The sequence below is a fragment of the Xyrauchen texanus genome, chromosome 24, assembly GCF_025860055.1.
Source record: "Xyrauchen texanus isolate HMW12.3.18 chromosome 24, RBS_HiC_50CHRs, whole genome shotgun sequence".
Classification (NCBI taxonomy): Eukaryota; Metazoa; Chordata; class Actinopteri; order Cypriniformes; family Catostomidae; genus Xyrauchen; species Xyrauchen texanus.
In genome coordinates this window covers 12946313-12973203 of record NC_068299.1, presented here as the reverse complement: position 1 = coordinate 12973203, position 26891 = coordinate 12946313, and the positions used below count along the sequence as shown (strand labels likewise).

At 42.0% G+C, this 26891-nt stretch overlaps 1 protein-coding gene across 1 annotated transcript in view; it reads left to right on the top strand.

Moving 5' to 3' along the window:
* The window catches only part of LOC127618270 (protein jagged-2-like), a 50429-nt gene that overhangs the window by 6195 nt on the left and 17343 nt on the right, over window positions 1–26891 (top strand). Inside the window, exons 3-9 of the mRNA XM_052090643.1 lie at window positions 6591–6651; window positions 14527–14781; window positions 15495–15555; window positions 17189–17319; window positions 24886–25005; window positions 25257–25370; window positions 25465–25578. Coding sequence (XP_051946603.1) covers window positions 6591–6651; window positions 14527–14781; window positions 15495–15555; window positions 17189–17319; window positions 24886–25005; window positions 25257–25370; window positions 25465–25578 — 856 coding nt within the window. The remainder of the gene's footprint in view (window positions 1–6590; window positions 6652–14526; window positions 14782–15494; window positions 15556–17188; window positions 17320–24885; window positions 25006–25256; window positions 25371–25464; window positions 25579–26891) is intronic.

Sequence of the window (26891 nt, the reverse complement as noted above, 5' to 3'; positions counted from 1 at the left end):
TTGTTTCTGGATAAAAATCCCATTCCGCTGAGCACACACCACCACTTTTTTATTTAAACTTTTTCCAAGTAAGAGCTTCTCAAGTTCATGTTTTGTCTCATGATAAGAAACTGCTCAGCCTTTAATCTAAATCCCCAAATATATTGTCAAGAAAGAGATCATTTAAAAAAACAAATGGATTGCACAATAGTATCATCAGTGATAACGTGAGCCAATGAGTTTATCCGGTTTATTTGAGATTTGGGGTCTGAAGCCACTTACATCACAGTATCTTTGCACTCATGTCATTTCTGTCTCTGTTTTAAATCACATTAGTGTGGACCTGCCAAGATGCAAGAGACATTTCTTGACCTGGAAAGAAACAGAGAATGTTCTCCTGAAAGAGAGAGGGACACTAGTGACCATTAAATCTTTTTCACGAGGGCGAGTGTTATTTATAAAATCTCTGCAAGACTACTGTAAATACTCCAAAATGTTGTCCTGGTTTGCTCTACTCTCTCTGTTTATTTATTTATTTATTTTCAGAGCTTTCATATCCTCCTTTCACCCCATTCTGCTTTCTTTAAATCTTGAATGAGCCTTGGGTCTCTTGTTTCACGAATGTTTCTCTTGCTTTTCAGCAAGTGCTCTGTACAGTTGGCTGAGCATTAGATCACAGGTGATTGATGTAGACTTGTTTTGTGTTCTTGATCTGGACTGTGTTTTCTCTTTTCTGCCTGCTGGTTGTACAACCAATGGCAGTTGATATTTCACCGTATTATAAATTGGATATGTTTGGTCCTTAAACCAATTTGATGATGGTTCACTGCTAAAAGTTCAACCAAAAAGGGTGATTCTAGCATCATGTTTTTCAAACCCATATGACCTTCTTTCTTCCGTGGAACACAAAAGGAGGTGTTAGGCAGAATGTCCAGTCTCAGTCTCCATTCAGTGAAAGTGAATGGTGACAGAGGCTAACATTCATTGTCTTACACAGAAGAGAGTCATACTAGATTTGGAACAACCTAAGGGTGTGCAATTGATGACAGAATTTCCATTTTTGGGTGAACTATCCCTTTAGCATATTACTTGGCAGAATTATTGTTAACTGTGATTATTATTAATAACACATGTAATTTAGTGAACAACACTGGTGTCTTTTGACATTGTGAATGCAGAAGCTCATTTTGTTTCTGAGCATGTTGCTGATGCCAAGGTCATGCATTCGATTCCACTCACATATTGATAAAAATGTATAACTTCAATGTGCTGTAAGTCGCTTTGTCTACCGAATGCTTATGTAACTGGTCCTGCTCGACCCGCTCCGAGCGGAATTCGAACAGGCATCATCCGGGCACGCTAATGAGGAGGGTAAAGGCTACAGCCTCTAGCTTTAGTCACTAGTGTGCCTCTTGAGGCCAGGGGAGTGAGGTTTTACACATACCGCACATCTATCACGGATCAGCTGGCTACCGTTACACTCACCTCCTTAAACCACACTCCCATCCGGGCCACTGCACCACTGTACCCAGTCCTGCCTGACTCGATCTGAGTGTGATTCAAACCAGCATCAGCTGGCTAGGAGGTGGGCGTGCTAACGAGGAGGCTAAAGGCTACAGCCTCTTCCGTCAGTCGGGGGAGTGATGTTTTACACATACCGCACAGCTATCACGTACCAGCTGGCGCCCATTACACTTAAACGAGAATCTTTTATTATATTGCTATTACTGCCATTTTAAAGGCTTCAAAAAAGACCTGTGCCACAGAAACTAAAACACTGTTTGGAATGACTAACTCAGGTGTGTTACCAACCTGCACCTGTCACGTTCAGCTTTTAAGAGGCACATCTCCTGCTTATGTGTGTGTGTGTGTGTGTGTGTGTGTGTGTGTTGTGTGTGTGTGTGTGTGTGTGTGTGTGTGTGTGTGGGTGTGGGTGTGTGTGTGTGTGTGTGTGTGTGTGTGTGTGTGTATGTGTGAACGTGTATTTACTTTGTGGGGACCAAATGTCCCCATAAGAATAGTAAAACCCAAATATGTTGACATTGTGGGGACAATTTGTCAGTCTCCATGAGAAAAACAGCTTATAAATCATACAAAATTATGTTTTTTGAAAATGTAAAAATGCAGAAAGTCTTCTGTGAGGGTTAGGTTTAGGGGTAGGGTTAGGGGATAGAATATAAAGTTAACACAGTATAAAAACCATTATATATATGGAAAGTCCCCATAAAACATGGAAACCCAACATGAGTGTGTGTGTGTGTGTGTGTGTGTGTGTGTGTGTGTGTGTGTGTGTGTGTGCGTGTGTGTGTAACTGTGCATTGATTTGCATTTGATCTGAATCCTTAAAGACCAGTATACTCTACACTTTCAGACCTGGTGTGTGTGTATGTGAGCGTGTGTATGTAAACAAAAGGTACTTGCAGTCTCTGATCTCACAATAAATGTCCTCACTACTCTCTAATGGCACTTTTCCACTGCACGTTACAGTTCGACTCACCACAACTCTACTCGCTTTACTTTTCTGAGCTTGCATTTCCAGTGCAGTTTAGTGCCCTTCAATGTGGGTGGGATTATAGGCTGATCCTCAAGTTGCGCCGCTTCTACTGCCGTGACATCATTTTAAACATGACACAAACTGACCAAAAAAATAACACAACCGCTAGCTGTTTGTGCTGCATAAAGCAGTTGATGCATGGTGATTTTACACAACTGTAACAGTTAAATTGGCCTGGTTGTTTTAGAAGCAAGCTTCCAGTAGCTGGTCAACTAAATAAAGTGAAGCTTTCAAGCAGAGTATAGAGTTAACGTAACAAAATGTACCATCCTCCATCGTGGCTGAGTCCAGGGCATACTCCCTCCCAATGCTCGCCGGTTTAGATAGCATCTATTTGGTCGAACCACTTCCACTTTTACTTGATGGTTCTGTAGTCTTTAAGGTTGTTTTTACCTTTCCCTACACTGTTGGTAGGTCCGGTGGTAGCTGTGTGCGGCCAAAAGCTGAGACACTTTCTGAGAGACTTTTTCGTTAACGAGTGGACCGTCTGCACCTCGTTTATTGACCACGGCGTGGTTTTGCACACAGCCATACCTTTTTCACAATTTGAAAGTCGCATGAACAAATGATACTGTTATCGCTGTTGCTAACTTTAAAACTAGCAGGTTGATGTCGCGTGTCGGAAATCCAGTGACGCTGGTAGTGACGATTGTCCCTGACCAATCAGTGATCAGCTGGATTTTTACCTCACATTTAGTATCGGCTCGGCTCGCTTGGAACCTCGACCGAGGTCGTATCAGGTACCAGGTACTATCCACAGTGGAAAACCCCAAAAAAGCAAGCAGAGTCGAGTTGAGTTGTACCGTGCAGTGGAAAAGCCCCATAAAGGTGTAAAAACTGTGGTACTGCTTGCTCAGTGTCACTTAGAAGGTGTAATTTATTCATTGGCATGTGTGCCTGTGTACCTTCTGGCATGTGTAAATGCATGTGGGTGTCTTATTTCCCTCTGACTAATGAAAGATAAAATCTTCCCCTCTCCTGCTCCTCCCTGAAACTGAGTTTGGTGTCTGATGGTTGTCTTTAGAGGTTAGTAACTGTGTTTTACAGAAGTGACCAGGTGCTTATATCAATACTCATGTACAGGCCCTTCCAGAACATCCTGACACATTGAGAGGGGGTTTGGATTTGACTCTGGATGTTGGAAATAAATAGATTAGTACATGACAAGATTTTTAAATGCCAGTTATTTAGCTTAAGCAACATTGAGAATATATCTCTCCACAAATGTAGAAAGTGGCCAGAAAGACGCATTTTCAATGTCTCATTGGTTGAGCAATCGACACTTCAGTACACAACAGTACATTCTGAACAAATTCCAATATAGGCTTCCTTGCATAAGATCATTCAGTGAATGAAAGTCTTGTTTGTTATTGGCTCAATTGAAAACAATTTGGACATTTAAGATAAATCTGTTACTTCAGTATCCCATGTGCTTTATATTCTGCAAATTTTTCATGACAGATACCCAAATGAGAGGGTATCATTAAGTTTGATGATCAGTAATTCATGAAGTCCTGTCTTCCATAATGGAGTCTCTTTGAATTCTTCTGCAAGATGCATTGATTGAAGACCTCGAGACTAAATCACTTGAACTTAGAAATATCTTTAATAATAATAATATTAATACATTTCACTTGTTATTTCCAGAAATGCAATAGGTTTAGAAAGGTGTACCTTTTTCAGTGTTCTGATGGTTACAGTTATACTTATATACCAATAAGGCAACAGGTGTGACATTATTCTTGATGCAATATTTTTGCCAAACTCATATAAAATTAAAACAGGTCTATGAAATTGTATTTTCGTATTGAGATGGTGTTTTTGTATTTGTCTGGTAGATGTTCGGCATTATAAGTGAGATCATGTCTCCATGAATGATCTCTTCCTCTGTAACCCTACACATTCATATATATTGTTTTCTAAAATGTTTTACATCCTTTAATGTATCTTTTGTAGGCTCTCTGCATTTGCACATTCACACAAATACATTTCGCATTCAAATTTCATTCAACAGTGAGTTTTAGCGATATTTTTTTGGGAGCCCTATGTGAATTTAGCTTCAGGTTTAGTTAAAGATTTACTTGAATCAGGAGTATTTTCTTCCTAACCTCTACTGCATGCACCTACAAGTTTGAGCGGTTTGGCTTCACTGATGTTAGCGTGCTAATTCATGCTTCCAGAGAAAAGATGTGAGTGACAGCACACAAAATCCATGGGCATGTTTCTCATGCAGTCTTTCTGCAGTAAACCTGATCTCTGCCCCAACAAAAAGTAAAGCCTGTAATCCAAACATATCTGCCATAACAACCTCAGAAATGGCAGTTTTTGTGAAGGTTTGTTTCATGTTGTTTGGGTTTGTTTTGACATCATAAAAAGCTTTCCAGGGTATTTCTTAAAATGAATGTAAATTCAGTGGTTTTAAACCCATTTTAATCCATTTTGAACAAACTTATGCAAGCATGATTTTGTTTTTGTTAGAAGGAAATAAATATCTTAACTAGACAGTAGCTATTCCATGGAACGCAAAAAACTTACAAAATAAAATAAAGATGTCAGGCAGAATGTTAGTCACCATTCGCTTTCATTGCGTCTTTTTTCCATACAATGAAAGTGAATGGTGACTGAGGCTGTTTCTGCCTAACATTCTGCCAAATGAGGAATGCAGCAAAAACTATTTATCCACTACAGTACTGCTATAAAAAGTTCAAAAATTGCTCAGAGAAGTAGAGGCCAGAATTCTGATAAAAAGTAAGAAAGAACAGTGAAAGAATTTATATAATATATATATACACACTGTAGGATTGTTCCAAGTGCTCATGGAAGAGATCTTGATACGTTTCTTGACATTTGCAAGGGAAATGGTTGCTTGGGAAGAGGCATAGACATTTACCGAAATGTCAATGCAGGTCAATGTTTGTAATTCCAGTGGCACTCAAGATCTGTCAGATTAAAGGGAAGAGACTCTAGGACCCCTCATTTGGGTGAGGAGGGAACATGAGACATGACCTCTCCTGCCTTACAGTTGGCTCACCTCACTCAGTGTACTACTAGTCCAGGAACCGTTTGAAGTGACTTTGCCCCTGCTGTTAGTCCACTTGAGTTCACATGCCATTTTCCCACAAAATGAATGACCTGGTCTTTTCCCGGTAGGCCGGCTGTGAAACAGGGCCAACCACCACTCCCTAAACCCCCCTCCAACCAACCAAATTTTGGGCTGATTTTTATTTCAAATCCAGGGCCGATAACTCTTCCCAGTCCGCCCCTGACTGGAGGTGTGACTACAGCAGTGGCCTGATACACACACAAACACACCCTTGCATCATCTCACCTCTCATTTGGTTTAGAACTAGTCTAATCAGTCACCAGACTGTGGGAACCAGGTTATTCACATAACTGTTATGACTTACATCCTGCCCAACACACACACAAATACATTCTCACACATACACACATGTTTACATAGCTGTCTAAATGAGGACATAGCATAGACTTCTGTTGTTTTTTTTTTTATATAAAGCTAATTATATATATATATATTTTTTTTTTCTCCTAATTTGGAATGCCCAATTCCCACTACTTAGTAGGTCCTCGTGGTTACCCACCTCAATCCAGGTAGCGGAGGACAAGTCTCAGTTGCCTCCGCTTCTGAGACCGTCAATCCACGCATCACGTGACTTGTCATGTAAGACACCGTGGAGACTCCGTATGTGGAGGCTCATGCTACTCTCTGCGATCCACACACAATTTACCATGCGCCCATTGAGAGCGAGAACCCCTAATCTCTGACTCTACCCTCCCTAGCAACCAGGCCAATTTGGTTGCTTAGGAGACCTGGCTGGATTCGCAACTCCAGGGTTGGTAGTCAGCGTCAATACTCGCCGAGCTACTCAGGCCCCCTTATGTACATATTATAATTACTAACCATAACACAGTTGTAGAATCTGTAGGTAGACTAACAAAGCTACTTGTGTTGTTTTATTGATCTTTTCTGTTTGACTTTGTGGCGATGTGTATGTGTAATTATTTTAGCTAACCTTTCACTCTCTTTCTCTCCTAGCGAGCGTACACTCTGATCGTGGAAGCTTGGGACTGGGACAATGAAACAGTCACTGACAATAGTGAGTAATGATTTCCCAACACACACATTAACATGCATTGGTGCCAACATTTCAAATATACTTAAAATGTCATCATTTTATGAGAAATGGCAACACCAAACATACAATCACTCCTATGAGCAAGCATCACTCCAAGTTCACATCCACAAATGGCACAGAAAGTTAGATATGTTGGGGCTGTATATGACATTTGACAGTAAGAGAAACATACGGGGATGTAGAATGACAGGGGATGACAGGGGTTCGAGCCCAGCCGAGGAAGCTAGAAACAAAAATTAAAGTAAAGCCTAAGTGACACTGATGCGACATGAAATTACATGGTTGCTTCAGAATAAAAATGGGCGTTTCATGACAAATTTCTTTTAAAACATTATCGGATAGGTTTAGGCATTGGATCAGGATGTCTGTTTTTTTACCTCTCATTTATCTTTTAGGTCACCATTGGTTTGGTTTAGGCTAAAGGTTTAGGTTAGGGAAGTACAACATGCATCTAAAATTCACCTTACAAACCTGTCTGCTTACAACATAGTTTAACTTGTTTTTGGAGCACCCTGCAGGACATTTCTCTTGGAAAATGCAGCCAAATGTTTAATACAGCTCATAATTTTGGTGGCAAAAATGTTGCCATGGTCACGTAAATGAGATCAGGCTGGTGAATAAGATCCATGCACATTAAATTTACATTTGGCAATATATATGTGTATCTGCAAAACAGATGTAATTGTGTTCTGCTTTTCCTGCACTATATGCAAATATTAAGTTTAGTTCTGTGATGATGATCGCCGTAAATGTACTTAAAAAAATAAATAAATCATTTTCTAACCCTCATGTTATTCTAAACCTGTATGACTTTCTTCTTTGTAACATAAAAGGAGATATTAGGCAAAATGACAGCCTCAGTCTCCATTCACTTGCATTGTATGAAAAAAATAAGCAATGACAGTGAATGGTGACTGTCATTCTGCTATCATTCTGTTTAAATAATCCTCCCTTTGGAAGAAAAAATCAAGTAAAACGGATTGAAACAACACGGGGGTGAGTAAAGGATGACAGAATGTTCTGTATTTATATTTGGGTAAAATTTACAAATGCACCCTGAATAAGCAAATGCATTTCAAATTGGCCGAGCCGTGTCTTTGTTTATTTGAGTATAAATATCTTGTGGGCCTGCATGTTGACATGCATATTTGATAAGGGAAAGTAATTCAGCATAATTGCTAGTGTTATACGTGTGTTGTTACAGTGCTATAACTGCTTTATGACATGCTCTTATTACAGGCTTAAGTAAGTGTACTAGTGCCCTTTATGGGGCATGGAGGTTGTTTTAAGATGTAGATGGAGACTGTTTATACACAGTGTGTCATGTTTAAAGTCCCTGGAGAGAGTTTGGGTCTAAACTAAGAGTGTGAGGTCATCGCCTAGTTAAGCCATTAATTACTGTAGCTCCTGCTCTTTATTTTCCACACATGTCTGTGAGATAATTATTGCCTGAGCAGCTGCAATACTACTATTCTCCACATACACACACACACAAACACAAACACAAACACACACGTGCGCGCGCGTGCGCGCGCAATCCCACATGCTCACAATTCTTTATTATCATCCAGCAAGGCTCTGACAGGACACCTACAATTACACTCATAGATGCTCACACTCATAAAAACAAATACACCTGAGCTAATTAATTACCATGCAAAAGCCAACTGACAGGACTGACATGAATATACACTCTCACAAATAGACACACATACACTGCACTTTGGTAAACACAAGGCTCCTAGATGTTTACACACATATCTTTATCAAGCCTGTATGTATGGCATTCAGATCTTACTAGCAGATTATGAGCAAAGTCTAGTCTGTCTAGTCATTAGTCTGTTATCCTGTCATCATGCCCTCACCCTCATGTTGTTCCAAATGCAAAATACATTCTTTCTTGCGTAAAAAAACTAAATGATAATTTTGTGCATAATGACAGCCACAGTCACCATTCAATTTTCATTGTATGACTGAGGCTGTTCCTTACTTTTGTGTTCCATGGAAGAAAGAACATTAGGAATGAGTTTGAAAAAATGTGAGGGTGAGAAAAGGATGTGTAGAGCAGAGGAGGGCGGGGCTGGGCTGGAATGACACATGCCGGGTCCCCAATCAGCCTGATGGGGCGTGCGAGGGATAAAGGCGGCCGGTGACGACAGTTAGAGAGAGAGAGAGAGAATTAAGGGCAGGTGCCTGGTTTGTGTTTGTGTGTCTTTTATGTAATTAAAGTTTATTTATATTGTTAAGCCGGTTCTCGCCTCCCTTTAACCCCCTTACATGATGACAGCATTTTTATTTAAGGGTGAACTATCCGTTTAAGAAGACTGGAGCTACAACACTCAATGAGACTATGCGAATGTTCCGCAGGTGGACCAGTGCCAGAAATTACTACTTGAGTGGAAATTCCTTTATGCTGGTTATTATTCCTCAAGGGCATTTATTTTACTATCATTATCTTTCTGGAGATTATAGATTAACATTTTATTATGTATCTACTTCTGGTTTTTAATCAATACATTTAGTTGATAATATTTAATACAAAATCATCTGGTATTAAGCACTGAATACTAAAGAACAACCTGTCTGGCAGAGGTTGTATGGCTAAAATAATTATGACATTTTTAACCCTGTAAAGCCTCACATGTAAAAGAATTGTCAGAAAAGCATCGGTTTTCTGTCTATATCAGTGTATGTTTTTATGTTTCCTGGACACAGATTTATGTGCTATCAGCAAGCGAGAGCAATTAATCACAATGGTGTCATACCTGCCTCATGCTTTAATTTGATTTCTTAGGTGTGCGTTTTCCAGCGAATTAGGCTTAGCTCACAAGTGTAAATCTGGCCATAAAAGAATCAGAACAATCTGGAATGATTTCATACTTGGATTTAGATGTAAGAAGTCAGTTTACTGGGCATCAGGTAACAGGGCCCTTGGAGGAGAGGGTCCCATGGGCCTGTTTACCTTTCAGGCAGTCCATTTCTCCAACTCTGTGTTTGGACTCTAAACAGCTCTCTCTAGCCAGCAGGTCAACAGCATTGTTCCTTCATTGTCAAGGGGCAAAAAAGGGACCGTTATTTTGTTTCACTTCAGTGCTGGCTGGTAGATCTGTAGATAGTTATGAAGTGGACAAATAGAAAAACAGGCAAAAGTAAAGTGTCAGTTTAGAAGGTGGGGTACATTAACATGGAGAAAGACAGTTAGCGAGAGGGGGAGAGAGAGAGGTAATATGGTGTTGTGTAGATTTAGAGGGATTTATTTGGCCTTGTGTGTCTTTGGTCTATTGTTTATGATCTGTTATCACTGTGGCGATGGGGGCAGAGTCGCACCCATTGTGAGCAAACTGGAGACAGACTGATGGAAAGATGTGAATTGAACAGAAAGAAAATAATAGTAAAGAGAATAAACAAAAGAATGGGCACTTTGTTTTAAAACAATCCCATGAAATAAAAATTATTTTATATAATATTTTAAAATCATATTCAATCAAGTAAACAAATATATATATTAAATAATTTAGATGAGTAAACACCATTTTTTTCTGTTTCATAGGTGTATGGCCTCTGACACATAAGTACATTTATAGCGATTAACACCCGACACTCCAAAGACGCCGGGCCAAAGGCAAAAATTCAAATTGAGGATACAAAGGATGTGAATCATCTCTTATAATGCTGTGAGCCTTCCTTATCACTTGCTACTCATAGAATTAAGTTAAGATTATGCTGAGGCACACCGATCATTATTGAACAAATCTTAACTATGGCTTGCAGGTTTTAAACATAGAAAACTGTGCATTTCAAACTATTTCATGGGGTTTTAATGCATAAAAGCAGCCATTATTTGTGTTTCCTCAGGCTTTTCTTTATCTAAAGGTGTTGTTATGATAAGAGAGAGGCTCTCAGAACGAGGCTGTAGTTCTTGTGTTGATTAAGCCCATGGATAAACACAACTGATTGCATTGCAGACCAGATGAGAGTTGCTCATCTGCTTACCTGTCTGATTGTTAGGGCTCTTATCTGTATGTGCGTCACGGTTCTTGAACTGGCTCATCCCCAGGGTCTCACATACACAGTGTGACTCTACCCAGTAACAGTCTGTAAGTGTCTCCTTCAGCTTATAGAGAGGGAGTGATTGGTGTGTATTTTTATAACTAATTGCTGGAAATGAACTAGGAGATGAGTGCTAGCTTTTAATATTTCAAGTGGGCAGAAAAAGAGAAATAGAAGAGATAGAGCTTTAAAGAAGTGAGGACAGCAAATGGGGTGATGGCACATTTGATGTGAACAGTGTGTTGAATTCCTTTTTTTAGTTTGGAAATTAGGACAGTATGTCAAAGCTTTTGTTCCACTTTCGGAATCATGTGTCCATTTAAGGAAGACTGCGAGTGGATTGAGATGGAGTTCGTGAGAGAACGTGCTCAAAGGCGATTAATAGAGCACCATTGCTAACCTTCAAACACAGTGTCCTGTCAAAACTAACACTGATGTATTTCTGAGGCTTCCTTAAATAGGACATCGGCAAGTTTTTTGGCCCTTTTGTATATTTAAGCCAAATTCTCTATATTTTACCCATTCCCATCGGAAATAGCAAGTTCTGTCGCTACAACATTACAGTTCTCTCAGTCAGTGGGACTGGAATTAGGGGGAAAACTATATTTTAAACAAGGTATTGAAGTATTTGACATCAAAATACTTCATTGATATTCTGATACCAAGTAGTTAGTTTTATTACAGTACATGAATGTTCTGGGTGCAACTGAAGTTAAATCAACAGACTTTGTAGCATAATGTTGATTACCATTAAAAATGTCATCTAGTCCCTCTTTTATTGAAAAAAGTTTAAAAAGTATAGCTACAAGACATTAACATGATACAATCTCTTACTGACCTTATCTGAGTAGAGTTATTTCCAACACCCTGATTACAGGGTTTCATGGTCCAATGAAGTTGTAATACTGGATATAACTTTATAAGCTTAGAAAGCAATGTTTATCACACCAAAATCATGTTATCACATATAATGTTTAAGTTTTCTGTGTAATGTATTTAAACATTTACTGGTCCCATTTACTTCCATAGTAAGTGCCTTACTGTAACTGATTTATTTATTTTTATTTTTCAAATAAATACGGGACAAGTCTAAATAATTGTTTGTGGAAACCAACAGTATGCCTCAAATGCTGTCAATTGACCATTTGGTCAACAAACACTTTATTATTATTTATATTAGACTAAAATCCAAACTCTACGCAGGCTACTAATATAATTGTGCCAAAAGTCCATTGTGGAAGATCACAATATGTCACAGAATAAAGAATCGTGACCCACATATATGTACACTGAAAACATTTTTGTGATTTTTCTTGAAAAAACCTATGAAACAATTTCCATACAGAAATTGCTAGTCAATTTAACAGACCATATTTTCAAGTAAAGGTTATACACAATTCTTGCTGGCTTTCATAAGAAATTCTCAAGTAAATGTAACTTTGTTTACTCTATTTCAAGAGTATTACATTCATACATTCAAGAGTGGGTACAACATTTTACATAATATTTTGAATTCATTTTTAAAACTGTTTAGAAAAATGCATTTCGGTCAAAGGATCAAATAAAAATGGTTAAATAAATCAAACACCCATCTTTCATCCAACTGTCCACATCTCTCTTATATTTTACATCTTTGTCTGTCTGTCTGTCTGTCTATCTGTCTGTCTGTCTGTCTGTCTGTCTGTCTGTCTGTCTATCTATCTATCTATCTATCTATCTATCTATCTATCTAAATCTGTACAGTACTGTAAAGTTAATCATATTGTATAAGGTGTACAGTGAGTATATGGTCAACTTACATTGAATAAGCTGCTTTAGCCTAATGGTGAATCCTCAATCTGTGAAATGGATATAAATTGTTGTCCAGCTATTCCTGCCATCTGACAGTCTGTTTAAATCTGTTAAGTATTGTAAGTTAAAGGGATTGTTCACCCAATAATTTAAATTCTCTCATATTATCCTCACTCTTATGCTATTCCAGATGTGCATGAATTTCTTTCTTCTGCTGAAACACAAATAAAGAGTTTTAGAATAATATTTCAGCTCTGAAAGTGAATTGTGACCAGAACTTTGAATCTCAGTCAGCATAAAAGTAATCCACAAGACTCCAGTTGTTTGATCCAAGTGATATGATAGGTGTGAGTGAGAAACAGATCAATAATTAAGTCCTTTTTAACTATAAATCTCCACTTTCACTTTCACTTTCAATTCCAATTCTTCTTTTGTTTTTGACAATTCAATTTCTTCTTGTGTATCGCCACCTACAGGTCAGGGCTGGTCAAAGGTTGAGATTTATATGTGTAGATCCCTTGTTTGGAAAGGAGATTACAGTGTTGAAATGTGAGAACCACAAGCAAACACCTACTTTAATTAACAGTTTAGATTAGATTGGTATTATTGTTAATGTTGTGTTCCCTTTCTCTGTCTCTGTAGCTCTTTAAAGCAGACCCAGCTTGTATTTTTTCTGCACATACACAAACTTTCCCTCTCCCCTACAATTGTGACTGCAGTTGTTAGCAAGGTCACTGTGTTTCTCTTGACTTCTCGAAAGGGAGCTTGGGTGTGTGTGCGTGTTTTTGGGGTGGTGGTGAGGAGGGGGTTCTTCCTGGTCCATTCCTGATTGTATTATTTCCTGTATGATTGTATTATTTCCTTCTGTGTCTGAGACACAGAAACACACATACAAAGAGAGAGAGAGAGAGAGTGAGAGTGAAAGTGAAAGAGAGAGATTTACACTGAAGCAGGAACACACATACTCTTTGAGCTCATCTACATGCACAGCAATATGCTGATAATTTCCAAAAATATGTTTATTTAATCCGACAAAGCAAGAAAACGGTGTTTGCATGAGATTTGACACTATTTGAATATCAAGATATTCTCAGCTTTTGATTTAAAACCGTAAAGAGGCAAGCGCACAACACTTGCAAACATTGGATAATCCGGTAAGAATGCCGGTAAAGGTGTTTACATCTTCCTGTGTCGATTGTTTTGTTCTTAAGCCATTTATGATCTTATACAGATAAAGGAAAGCCGTATAATGCTTTTACATGACCACAAACGTAGTTGGCTTATTTCGAATAATTGGTGTAAACATGTGCATGTTAATGCGCTCCCTATGGTTTCCATAAAATGGTGACCCAATACAGTAACAAATTGTTTATCGTACAAAAGCAAGCAGAAATCTCTTTAAAATTCAACATTGAAAGACGTCAATATGACCTAGAATTCATATTGACAACAATGTGTAAGTGAACTTGTACACAATTTGGTCTGGGTCATTTTTTTTTAATACCTTGTGTAGATTTGTTCATGGTTTTTGATGAGGGCATGTCATGCAACCTAGCCACGTTGACATTTGCCTAATTTGGCTAGCTTCTATCAAAGAACATGAGTTTGATTGGATGCCTTTGGCAACAACAGAAACCAGAATACATTTTCTCCTCCCTCTTATAAGTTGCTAAGCATTTTTTATTTTGGTTATTTGCATTTAAAAGTTTATTCCAGGTTCAGTACAAGTTAAGCTCAATTGACAGCATTTGTAGCATAATGTTGATTTATTTCGACTCGTCCGTCCTTTTCTTTTAAAAAAAAGAAGTAAAAATCGAGGTTACAGTGAGGCACTTACATTGGAAGTCGATTGAGCTTAACTTTTATTGAACCCAGAATATTCTTTTAATTGATTGTATTTAACATTGTTTTTCACAACCTTAACATTGCAACCCATCAGCTGTGAACCACGGCACTAACACACCTAACTAATGTGTCTGTTTTCTGCTGTCTTAGGTGATGATCTGTTGATTGAGCGGAGTGTTAACCGTGGGGAAATGAACCCTGGAGAGGAACGACAGCTCATTCAGCACAAGGGTCAAACTGCTAGCTTCCAGTACAGTGTGCGTGTGCGGTGTGACCGACATTACTATGGCAGCAAGTGCAACATAATGTGTAGCCCTCGCGATGATTACTTTGGACATTACACATGTGATCACCTCGGCAATCAGCAATGCATGGAGGGCTGGAACGGGCAGGGATGCACGAAAGGTGTGTGTGTGTGTGGACCAGGGCGATACTCAGATTTCAATCTTAGGGGGGCTCAGCCCCCAATAGGACCATAAGATGTTCACATTTACTTAATGTATTCCACTCTATTGCACAGATATTATTTTGTTTTTTAAACTTTTAAATCATTCAAGCTAGCCAGCTAATAATGCTAGCATGAATATTGTCATTTTCTATTTATCAACACTATACAGTTTTCATGAGTTAAGATTGCACCTGTGTTTGGGAGGATTTTGGTACATATACAGTACATATACAACTGCTCCCTGTGAAACTGTGATGTATAATGAAGTAAGTTCTCTTCAAGTTCACACAGATGTCCTACACAGTAAAAAGTGGTAAGGTGGAAATACTATCTTAAAGATCGATTTCTACTAATCAAATCCTCAAAAAATTACTTTATTTGGTGTAACATTAAATAGTCAGATTGACTTATTGACTTAAAATAGTACAGAACTTTTGACTTTAATAAAAACTTTTTTACTAATGTTAACACAAGCTTTTTTTAGGTTATCTGACAAGTATAGGAACACCCACTATGACCAATAATACAGCCAATATTGTGTGTGTATTTGTGTTTGTACACCCCATTAGCCTTTTAATCTCTCTGTGACTGTCACTCATCAGTCACATTGTTGAATGGAGGCAAAACAGAGGACACTAGTAAAGTTCATTCATATTTCTCTATCTTTCAGCTATCTGTAAGCAAGGCTGCAGTGAGCAGCATGGAGGCTGTGACGCTCCAGGAGAATGTGTGTAAGTCCCTTTCTCCTTCTCTCTCTCCCTCTCTCTCTCTCTCTCTATTCTCAGGTCAAGCATCCCGAAAACATGAATGACTCTGTTCGTTAGAGTAAACGTTGTTTCACACACACACACACACACACACACACACACACACACACACACACACACACACACACACACACACACACACACACACACACACACACAACACGCACATGGACAGCAGTTTAAAATAGTTCTGAATGAACTGAGCAGACAACTGACACATAATAATATGAGATTAGTTCTACCTCCCTCATGAATGTGTGTGTGGTTGGCTATCTTTGGAATGGAATACTAGCTTACTAAATACTGAATACTGTGCAGTAAATACTGTACAGTACTGTATATATTGCCTACACTTTTTTTTAAACTACAGATTGTCTAGTTATTCTGTGCACACAGAAAATTCACATACTATGCACAGTATCCATACAATATACTGCAGAAATAGTACATTGAAACAGCCGTTGACTCCTTCAGGAGTATGTTTGTGTGTAAGTAAATTGTTGTGTTTGAGTGGCATTACTTTCCCCTGCGGAACCTCAGATATCTTTTTTAAGCATGTGAGGTGGAAGTGACCTTTGACCACCAGTCTTTCTGGAATTCATTGCTGTCTAAGATTAGGAGAGAGACTGAGGTCATGACCTTTGTCTGCTACTGGAAAGACATTTTTACACTCCTCTCTCTATTACATCCAAACTCTTTCCCTTAGAGTTAACGGTGTTGTGTACATGTTTTTTTTTTTTAAACTTCAAAAAATATAAAACTTAGTAAAAAAAATAAATGTAAAAATAGTTAAGCAACCATTATGATGTATTAATGTTGCTAAAATGTGCAGTTAGGATTTGTTTGTCTGTTACATTAGCTTTGGTCTCATGTTAAAGTGGACACATTTCTTCCCTGTCTCTCATAATGGTCTTCCTAAGAAACGTCTAGGAGGAGCTTTTTCGTAATTTTCTCTCAGGTATGAGGGTGTTCACACAGCTGTTTACTTCACTTTACCTCACCTCAAATTTTCCACCTCTACCCCAGCTCTATCTTGTCTCTCTACAGTAATATCCTGAGGGGAATTTTTAGCATGAGTTGAGTCTCATACCTGAGCTCCTCCATTACAGTTTGCAAGCCAAATCGGTTCTCTGCTTTCAACATTCCTTTAGCACATTAAACATACATATTAAGTTTAAACTGGGACAAATATATTAATATTGTCCCAGCATTTGTTGTTTGGATGCTGGTCTTCAGCATGGGATGTTGGTGTCCTCGTTTGCCCATAACTAAATTAAGCAGCAAGACTTCCTTGGTCAAACCAGCGTTAATCAGCCTGGTCCAGTCTATGCTGGTCTAAGCTGGTCTTTCAGCAGAGGTTTACAGGGGATTTCAGATTTGATTTGAATTCTGTGAAAATATATACTCTAAATTCAGTTTGGATTCTTTGTAGATTGAAGAGACCCATCGTACAAACAGAAGTCTTGATATTTGTTGTGTTTGCCCAATAAGTCTATACTGCATTCTCATTGGTGTGTTCATGTTAGTGGTCAGATTCAGGCCAGGAAGACCTGTGCTGAAATTTCATACTCACTCTCACAATGTGTTGGTGTTGCAGGTGTAAGTACGGCTGGCAGGGTCCACTCTGTGACGAGTGTTTGCCATATCCGGGGTGTGTGCGCGGCACCTGTGTGAAACCCTGGACATGCACCTGTGAGAAGAACTGGGGAGGACTTCTGTGTGACAAAGGTAGGGAACATTTAGACACACAAAATGCACTCTTATTCACAAAAACTCACACGGTAACACTCATAAAGAAACAAATCATACACCGAAGACAAGTACTCAAATGCACCTATATTCACAAAAAGACACACTTGTGCAAACATGTGTACACATACATATGCAAACACACACACAAGGAACAGGGTTCTCACGGTCATGAAAGACCTGGCAATATCAGTGAATTTTAATATTGTATTTTAATATAAAATAAAATAATTTCCAGGCCTGGAAACGTCATGGAAATTAATATCTCAGAAACTCATGGAAATGCCTAAAGTGAATATTTCTCTAATATATTTTATTGGCTACATATTGATCTTTGTGGGCACATCTCTGTACAATTATTTTTAAAATCCTCATTCAGTATTCACGAACGACTGGAAAAGTCATGGGAAATTGTAAGCCAGAAGGTGTGGGAACCCCTAAGAAAATACACCAAAAACACATATATCTCACATGTTCAAGTTACTTATTCCATGAGATGCCCATTCTCACTCACTTTTCAAACTTGAAATTCTTGGTATTATGACCTGAAATCCCCTCACTTAACTCAAAACTATTTTGTTAAGATAGTAAATGAATGCAGTTGAGGTCTGTTGCCTCTCACTCTGGACATTTACTGACATGCACAAACATTTTTCTGAGTCATCTTCCCCAGAACAACTCTTTTGAAACCAGGTGGTGTATTGGATGCTGGTTTCCAGCATGGGATGTTTGTGTGCTGGTGTCCCTACCAGGCTACTTAACTTGCTTAACAAGTAAGCCTTCCTTGGTTAACTAGCCTCATAAAAAAGAACAGGCTGGTTGACTAGCATTTTTGCTCATGAATGACATAGTTATGCTGGTCCACCAGCTTGACCAGCACTAACAAGCGTAAATTCATGCTTTTCTAAGCTAGTATCATTAGCACCTTTACTGCTGTGCTGGACAGGGAAGTTCTCTTACGAGAGGTTCTCTCGTATTGCGTAAGCTAGCTTACGCTACGGGAAGGATTCATCTTTTCTGAGATATTGAAGCCAAAAAATTATCCTTAATTTTTGTATCCATTGTCAACGCAGTGCGGCAGCTGCAGACCTTGAGCGGGCTAGCTAGCGAGCTCATAGGTTGCTCTGCGGCAACTGCTGCAGCCTATAGACGAGCTTGGGCGAACTCGCATCCAATGAGAGGCGTCCGCGCGCTCACTGCAACAAAGCCCGCCAAAATGGGCGTGACTAGAGTGCATATAAGCGTAGTTCGTAGGCTGGAACCCTGATTTTCATCTCTTCAGCGAAGCTCTTCGCATCTCTGAACTGGAAGCCGCGTCGCCGTTCGAGGGGCATCAAGCAAGCGTGGACAGCACTCGAAGAAGCCGGCCGTCTTCGCCACCTTCAGCCGTCCTGCGAGCTACGCCATCCGGCGACGTATCCTTTTAAAGCAAGCTAGTTCTTATGAACTTCACAAAAGAGTACGAGCGTCTTTTTAAAGATGCCTCGCTCCACTTGCGCCTCATGCCGCGCCCCTCTCAGCACCGGAGACCGCCACGTCATCTGCGCTCTCTGCCTGGGACTGGGGCATGCAGAGCTCCCCTCGCTGAAGGCGGATGCGATCTCTGCGAGGAGCTTCCGATGTCGACCCTGCGGGCTCGACTCAGCGCTCAGGACCGAGCCGCCGCGCCGCCTTCCATTCAGCCGCGCAGTAAAAGCGCCCGCTCTCAAAGGCTGCCGGAACCAGTGGTAGAAGCGATTGCCTCGCCGGAGCCCCTCCCTCGAGCATCGCCTTCACCCTCCCCGCCCACTCGGGACGCGCAGTTGCCGCCGAGCGGCTGCTCTGCTGCCATCTCGGACGAAGAAGCGGAGGATAAGGGCTGTTCCATCATGGCTTCGGACAGCGAGGAGTGGTCAGGCTCACACGCCTCCTCCTCGTCCCAGGAATCCAGCAGGACCCGCGCCGGAGTCGAAGGGGAACTAACGCGCCTCCTCACACAGGTTGTCGACCGCCTCGGGCTCGAGTGGTCACCGCCCCCTGAACAGGCTCCCAACAGACTCCACGCCGCACCTTCGCCCGCCCTCCGCGAGATGGCGGTCTAAGCTGGTGCTCCCGTCTAAGGCCTGCAGAACTACTTCCGCCTGTGTTGGCCGCGCCTATACCGCCGCCGGCCAAGCCGCATCTGCTCTGCATTCCATGGCCGTCTTACAGACAGAGGCTGTTTCAGATCTGACTAGCCGACTTGGGAGAAGCTGAACGCACTACGCGCCGCTCTCTCTGTCCGGTCTCTTCGGTTCCGCGGTGAGTGGCATTGTTGACCGTTTCTCGAAGCCCAAGCCATGAATCTCTTTCTGCCTCGTCGCGCTAGCTCCTCTGCAGGCCGCCCACGTGACCAGCCTCCTGCACGAGCCTCTTCACAGCGCCCAGCTCAACAAGCCAGACTTCTCAGGCGTCGACAGGGCGGCCGCCCTCGATCGCGCTCAGACAGCCGCCCCTGCTGGCCTCGGCCTAAGATTGTACTGAAACCTGAGCAACCGAAGTCCTCCTAGCGTTGTTGAGAAAACGATGGCTCAGTCCCGCCACGGCCGGACCACCATCAAAGCTTCAGCCCCTGTCAGTCCCCTTCTCTCAGGCTACTGCAGTGGTGGATTCAGCAGCCAACAAGCCGGTGATACTACCCGTTTGCCTGCACTCAAACGCCGTTTTCACGGCGACCCAAAGAAATCTTGTAAAGTGTAAACATGCCTTATGTGTAGAAATTGTGCCCACAATCCAGTGCTCACCCCTACACACAAGCATTACACATCCCGTGTCCCTATCAGAGCACACTCACATAAGCGGTTACGACCCGCTCGAGTGTTAGAGTTAATAAACACGCCCACAAGCCCGTGCGCGTGCCCCTCCTCTGCCCGCTCTGTCACACGGCCAGCTGTATGTAAGTCCCGTACGCCCCCTGTCAGTCCCCTTCTCTCAGGCTACTGCAGTGGTGGATTCAGCAGCCAACAAGCCGGTGATATTACCTGCTTGCCTGCACTCAAACGCCGTTTCCACGGCGACCCAAAATAAAGCCTTATGTGTAGAAAATGTGCCCACGATTCAGTGCTCACCCCTACACACAAGCATTACACGTCCCGTGTCCCTATCAGAGCACACTCACATAAAGCGGTTACGACCGCTCGAGTGTTAGGGTTAATAAACGCACCCACGAATCCGTCGCGGCGCCCATTCTCTGGCCGCTCTGTCACACGACCAGCCTTATGTGTAGAAAATGTGCCCACAATCTAGTGTTCAGCTCTACACACAAGCATTACACGTTCCGTGTCCCCATCAGAGCACACTCAAAAGCGGTTACAAACCACTCGAGTGTTAGAGTCAATAAATGCGCTCACGAATACGTGCGCGCGCCCATTCTCTGCCCGCTCTGTCACACGGCCAGCAAACACTTCTCTGTATGTAAGTCCCGTGCCCGTGGCTATGCTTGCGCATCACTTAACAGACGTGACTCTTTCCCCATTCACCTCAATCGGGAAGTCACTCACAGAACAGCCTGTCCATGCTGTCTGCGAGCAGTCCAGCATAAGCACAGTAAGCGCGCTCACACATTCTGTTCAGCGGCAATCAGAGCGATTTGGCCATTCACCCTCTAACATTACGCTTCCAAGCGTGGGAAGATATTCCAGGGATATCCGAATGGGTGTTAAGCACAATAAAACAGGGCTATTTGCTACAGTTCGATCGCCGTCCTCCTTGCTTCAGAGCGCGGCTCGAAACTACTTTGAACACGGAAGCAGCGTGCATGCTTCGTTCAGAAATAGCAAACCTTCTGTGCAAAAGGGCCATAGAGAGTGCCGCCTCCCTGAGCGAGTCGGGGTTTTACAGCCGTTATTTTCTTGTCCCCAAGAAAGACGGCGGCCTCAGACCAATATTAGATCTCAGGGTTTTGAACAAAGCGCTTGCAAAAGACCGTTCAAAATGCTTACAACCAGCAAACTCCTCGCGCATATGCGCCAGGGGACTGGTTTATTTCTCTCGATCTGAAAAATGCATACTTTCAGATTCAGATAAATCCCGTCACAGGCCATTCTTGAGATTCGCCTCGACGGCCAGGTTTATCAATACGCCGTCCTTCCGTTCAGCCTGTCCTTAGCACCCGTACTTTCACGAAGTGCATGGACGCGGCGCTCGCACCCCTCGCGGAGTCAGGGTTTGCGAATTCTGAACTATTTGGACGATTGGCTGATTTTGGCACAATCACATACGGAGCTTCTGTCTCACAGGACAGTTCTCCTCAGTCATCTGAACAGTTTGGGCCTTGCAGTCAATTGGACCAAGAGCTCACTACAGCCCAGTCAGGCAATTTCCTTCCTTGGAATAGAACTAGACTCAGTGGCAATGACGGCTTGCTTATCTACACAGCTGGCGCCGTGTGCAGCGACTAGCAGCGTCATTTCAGATGAACAGCCTCACACCTCTGAAGAAATTTCAGAGAGTGCTAGGCTACATGGCCTCAGCCGCAGCAGTACTTCAGCTGGGTTCACTGCACATGCACCCGCTTCAGCATTGGCTAAACACCGCGCGTCTCGCCGAGCTTGGGCCACAGGCCGCCAGCCCATCAAGGTGACTCAGACCTGTATTTCAGCTCTGCAGCCCTGGACAGTGGCCGAATGGTATCAGCGGTGAGTGACAATGGGAGCTGTATCTCGCCGAAAAGTCATCTCGACAGACGCGTCCAACACGGGTTGGGGCGCGGTCTCGCGAGGGCTCTCCGGTTTTCGGCCTATGGTCAGTTCAGGAAAAGCTCCTTCACATAAATTGTCTGGAAATGATAGCGGTCGAGTACGCGCTCGTGCGCTTTCTCCCGGTCATTCAGGGTCACCACGTCCTGGTCCGTTCGGACAACAGATCTGTGGTATCCTCCCTAAACCGTCAGGGCGGTGTCAGATCCAGGAACCTCTTCCATCTGACGAAACGCATACTGAGTTGGTCCCAGTGCCACCTGCGCTCGCTGAGGGCGACGCACGTGCCAGGCCACCTGAACGACGGCCCGGACAGACTGTCCAGAGACAATATTCCCCCAGGGGAATGGTCCCTGCATGCTCAAACAGTCCAGACGTTATGGCACCTATTCGGCAGAGCGGAGATAGACCTCTTTGCGTCCAAAGAGAACTCTCACTGCCCAATATTTTTCTCGAGCGAGGACGCGCTGGCCAAGGACTGGCCAAGAGGCCCGCTTTACGCCTTCCCTCCCGTCTCGCTATTGCCACAGGTAATGCAGAGGATCAGGGAAACGCGTCACTCGGTGCTCCTCATAGCCCCGCGTTGGGAGAATCAGACATGGTTCCCGGAGCTTACGCAGCTGTCACTGACAGCGCCGTGGCCCATCCCAGTGAGAGCAGATTTCCTCTCTCAAGCTCGCGGCACAATTTGGCATCCCCACCCAGAGCTGGGCGCTGCATGCGTGGGTGATCAACGACTACCCGTCGCTCTGCCAGAAGGAGTAATAAACACCATCATACACGCTAGAGCCCCTTCCACGAGAAGACTCTATGCGTCAAAATGGTCTGTGTTCTCAAAATGGTGCACCGACCGAGACCTGGACCCGCTGGACATGTGGGGTGTCGTCGCTGCTCAGTATTTCTACAAGAGCTGCTGGATAAGGGCAGATCCCCATCCACGCTCAAAGTGTATGTGGCGGCCGTTGCGGCGTTCGCTGAACCCCTGCACGGCCAGTCATGGGGTAAAACGAGCTGGTCATCCGCTTCCTCAGGGGAGCTAGAAGGATGAACCCCCGCGCCCCCATCGGTTCCTATCTGGGATCTTTCTATAGTTCTCGAAACTATGAAAGCCCCCTTTCGAACCACTTCAATCCATGGATTTGAAATACCTTTCACTCAAAACCATTTTTCTGACTGCCCTGTCATCAGTCAAGCGTGTGGGAGACCTTCACGCGCTGTCTGTCAGCGCTGCGTGTCTTGAGTTTGGACCAAGTGACTCCAAGGTCATTTTAAAGCCTAGACACGGCTATGTTCCCAAGGTGATCGGTACTCCTTTCAGAGCACAGGTCATTTCCCTATCGGCGCTGCCAGCATCCGTTAGCGAACGCGACGCCAATCTCCTTTGCCCGGTCAGAGCACTGAGATTGTATACTGCGCGCTCCGCCGCTTTCAGGCGCTCTGAGCAGCTTTTCGTTTTAGTTCGAGGGCGCACCAAAGGTCTCGCCGCCTCGAAACAGACACTATCTAGATGGATAGTGGACGCTATTGCTGCTGCATACGCGTCAAAAGACCTGCCATGCCCGTTGGGCATTAGGGCTCACTCCACTAGAGGCATGGCATCCTCGTGGGCATGGTCCAGCGGGATTTCCATTCACGACATATGTGTGGCAGCGGGATGGACTTCCCCTCCACCTTTGTCAGATTTTACAATATGGAAGTGCCCGCTCTGCAGGCAAAACTACTAGCGGTTTAATACGCTACAGCTCCCCTGGTGAGCTGCACTGATGGGACACATTCCACACAGACCGGCACCGCCGCTCTGTCGTTCCCTTCCCACTATGTGCTTATGTAATACACAATTAATGACCCGCATTCTTGCCGGCCAAATATTATTTCCCCACTCATAAGGGCTCCCACGGGTCCCCCTTAATTCCCTGGGGCTCATACAGTGGATGCTTGAGCGACGGCGTTGACAATGGGTTCCCGTAGCGTAAGCTAGCTTACGCAATACTGAGAAAACCTCTCGTAAGAGAACGTGTCGGTTACCTAACGTAACCTCGGTTCTCTCTAGATGAGGAACGAGTATTGCGTAGCCGGCCGTGCTTCGCGCCACGGCGACTTTTCGCTTCAGTCAATGAAAACCAGGGTTCCAGCCTCACGAACTACGCTTATATGCACTCTAGTCATGCCCATTTTGGCGGGCTTTGTTGCAGTGGCGGCGGACGCCTCTCATTGGATGCGAGTTCAGCCCAAGCTCGTCTATAGGCTGCAGCAGTTGCCGCAGAGCAACCTATGAGCTCGCTAGCTAGCCCGCTCAAGGTCTGCAGCTGCCGCACTGCGTTGACAATGGATACAAAAATTAAGGATAATTTTTTGGCTTCAATATCTCAGAAAAGATGAATCTTTCCCGTAGCGTAAGCTAGCTTACGCAATACTCGTTCCCTCATCTAGAGAGAACCGAGGTTACGTTAGGTAACCGATACGATTTCTGTTACCTAAGTAAAATTTGCTAATGCGGGAGGTGCCATTTAGCCATGCAGTCCGTCGATTAAAATGCTGAGAATAATTCTAAAAAGTTAAGACTTTGTCAAGTCAACATCAAAGCATATAATATCATCAGTATAACTGAAACCAAAAAAGCCAAATATTTCTGAGATATTCTTTTGCTGGGTCTTTGGTGGCAACTTTACTTCTCACCCTGTCTGCTCCTGTTGGGCTTGCATTATTACATCCTGCAGGGTTCCTCTACAAATGTCTCACAGAAATTATATTACATTCAAGATTGGGGAATCAAAATATTTCAGCTTCTAATACATTAGAATACATTGTTTAATTGTTTGTTTTTCCACAGATCTGAATTATTGTGGAACGCACAAGCCATGTGTGAATGGAGGCACATGTTTGAATACAGAGCCAGATGAATATTTTTGCTCCTGTCCTGAGGGTTACTCTGGGAAAAACTGTCATATCGGTGAGAAAGCCTGGCACTTTGATATATACAGTAACTTTTTAACTACGTACAGTTTGTTTATGATTAAAACAATAATGCATTAAATATATAGGAATGGTAAAAAATGATAATGTACAGTATATATATGAGGAATATAGGTAAGAAAGCAATCTACATTTGATGTAATGACCACATTTATATATGCTTTTATCAAGGAATATCAAATTATCTTATTTTGTGTATGTGTATGTATATGTGTGTGCATCTCACAGCCGAGCATGCATGCATGTCAAACCCGTGTGCAAATGGTGGGACCTGTCATGAACTGGTATCAGGATTTGAGTGTCAGTGTCCCGCCGGCTGGGATGGCCCAACCTGTGCTAAAGGTCAGAGGTCACACACTGTATTTACTATTTACTGTATTCATTTACATTTTGTATGTGACTATGTGTATGTTGATTAAATTTGTGTGTGTTTCAGACAAAGACGAGTGTGCGTCTAACCCATGCGCTCATGGAGGAACCTGCTTTGATATTGAAAATGGTTTTGACTGTTTATGTCTCCCGCAATGGACCGGCAAGACCTGTCAGATAGGTGAGACCTAATGTGTGAGTGTTTAAGTGTTGAATTCATATCACTAATTTTATACACAAATCTATTGGGACTTGGTGCCACATACCAATAGATTTGTGTATAAATGAAATTTGACTGACGATTAATTGCCATACAAAAAATTGTGATTATGACGATTAATTGGCTGTTTTAAGGCTATGACGATTAATCGCCTTTTAAGGGCTTTCACGATTAATTGTCATTGTCATATTTCTTAAGGTGCATGCTGCTTCATACATCTTAAGAAGTCCTTTTTTACATATTTAACTTCAAATATATAAATCAAATTATAAAATATGTATATAGGACATCTTTTTAAGGCTTTAAAACTTGTAAATGACATGAAAAATTATGTTTTAAATATTAAAATATTTCTCAATACTTAAAATATGTATCTCTTTTTGGTTAACTTTAGATTTTGCCCAGTTTACATTTATGATGTTTTTTTGGAACTTGTTTATTTTTTGGAATTGATATCATATTTTTTTATAATAAATATATAGATTTTATATATATATATATATATATATATATATATATATATATATATATATATATATATTATGATATTGTATTATATTATACTATACTACTAATAGTAAAATAATTCATTAAAAAACACATTATTTTAATGCTGTTTGATTGAACCCACAAGCCCTTATTTCTCATGAAGCAAAACCTTTGATAATTACCATAAAAAAACATAATTTTGTCACTCCACACAAATAAAGTGTGCCTCTCTGTGTTACTGCATGTTTGAACTTTGCGGTCACTGTCAGAGTTTAAGTTCAACAGAGTTCAACTGAATGACACACACAAGCGCGCCGTTGATGGCATTTATATATTCGCTTAAAATTCCCTTGTTTGGGCATTAAAATGTGATTGAAATTTAAAGTGCACAATAATTGTGGTTATCTCAAATAACCGCGATCAGCCTAGAGCCACAAAGCATGTTGCTTGTTTAATTTAATGAGGCGTGTAACATGAACGTTGTGTTTACATCTTACAACGCCAATTACGAACAGTTGATTTTGTTACAGTTTGTACCGGTATGTATTCTTGTGTTTGTGTGTATCTTTTACCATTTTTGTGTGGTACAGCTGTAACTACTGTAGGTAGAACTGTTTGTATGTTTAGTTTGTGGATGTATGAGTGTCTGTGAATTTCTGCCGAGGCTGTGTGGTCATGGCAGATAGCTGAATATTATCTGTAACCTGACCCAGGTGATTTAAGTAAAGCTAAATATATCAACGGGCCTGGCAACTGCCAAGACGGGGGCTAAATTTAACTTTTTG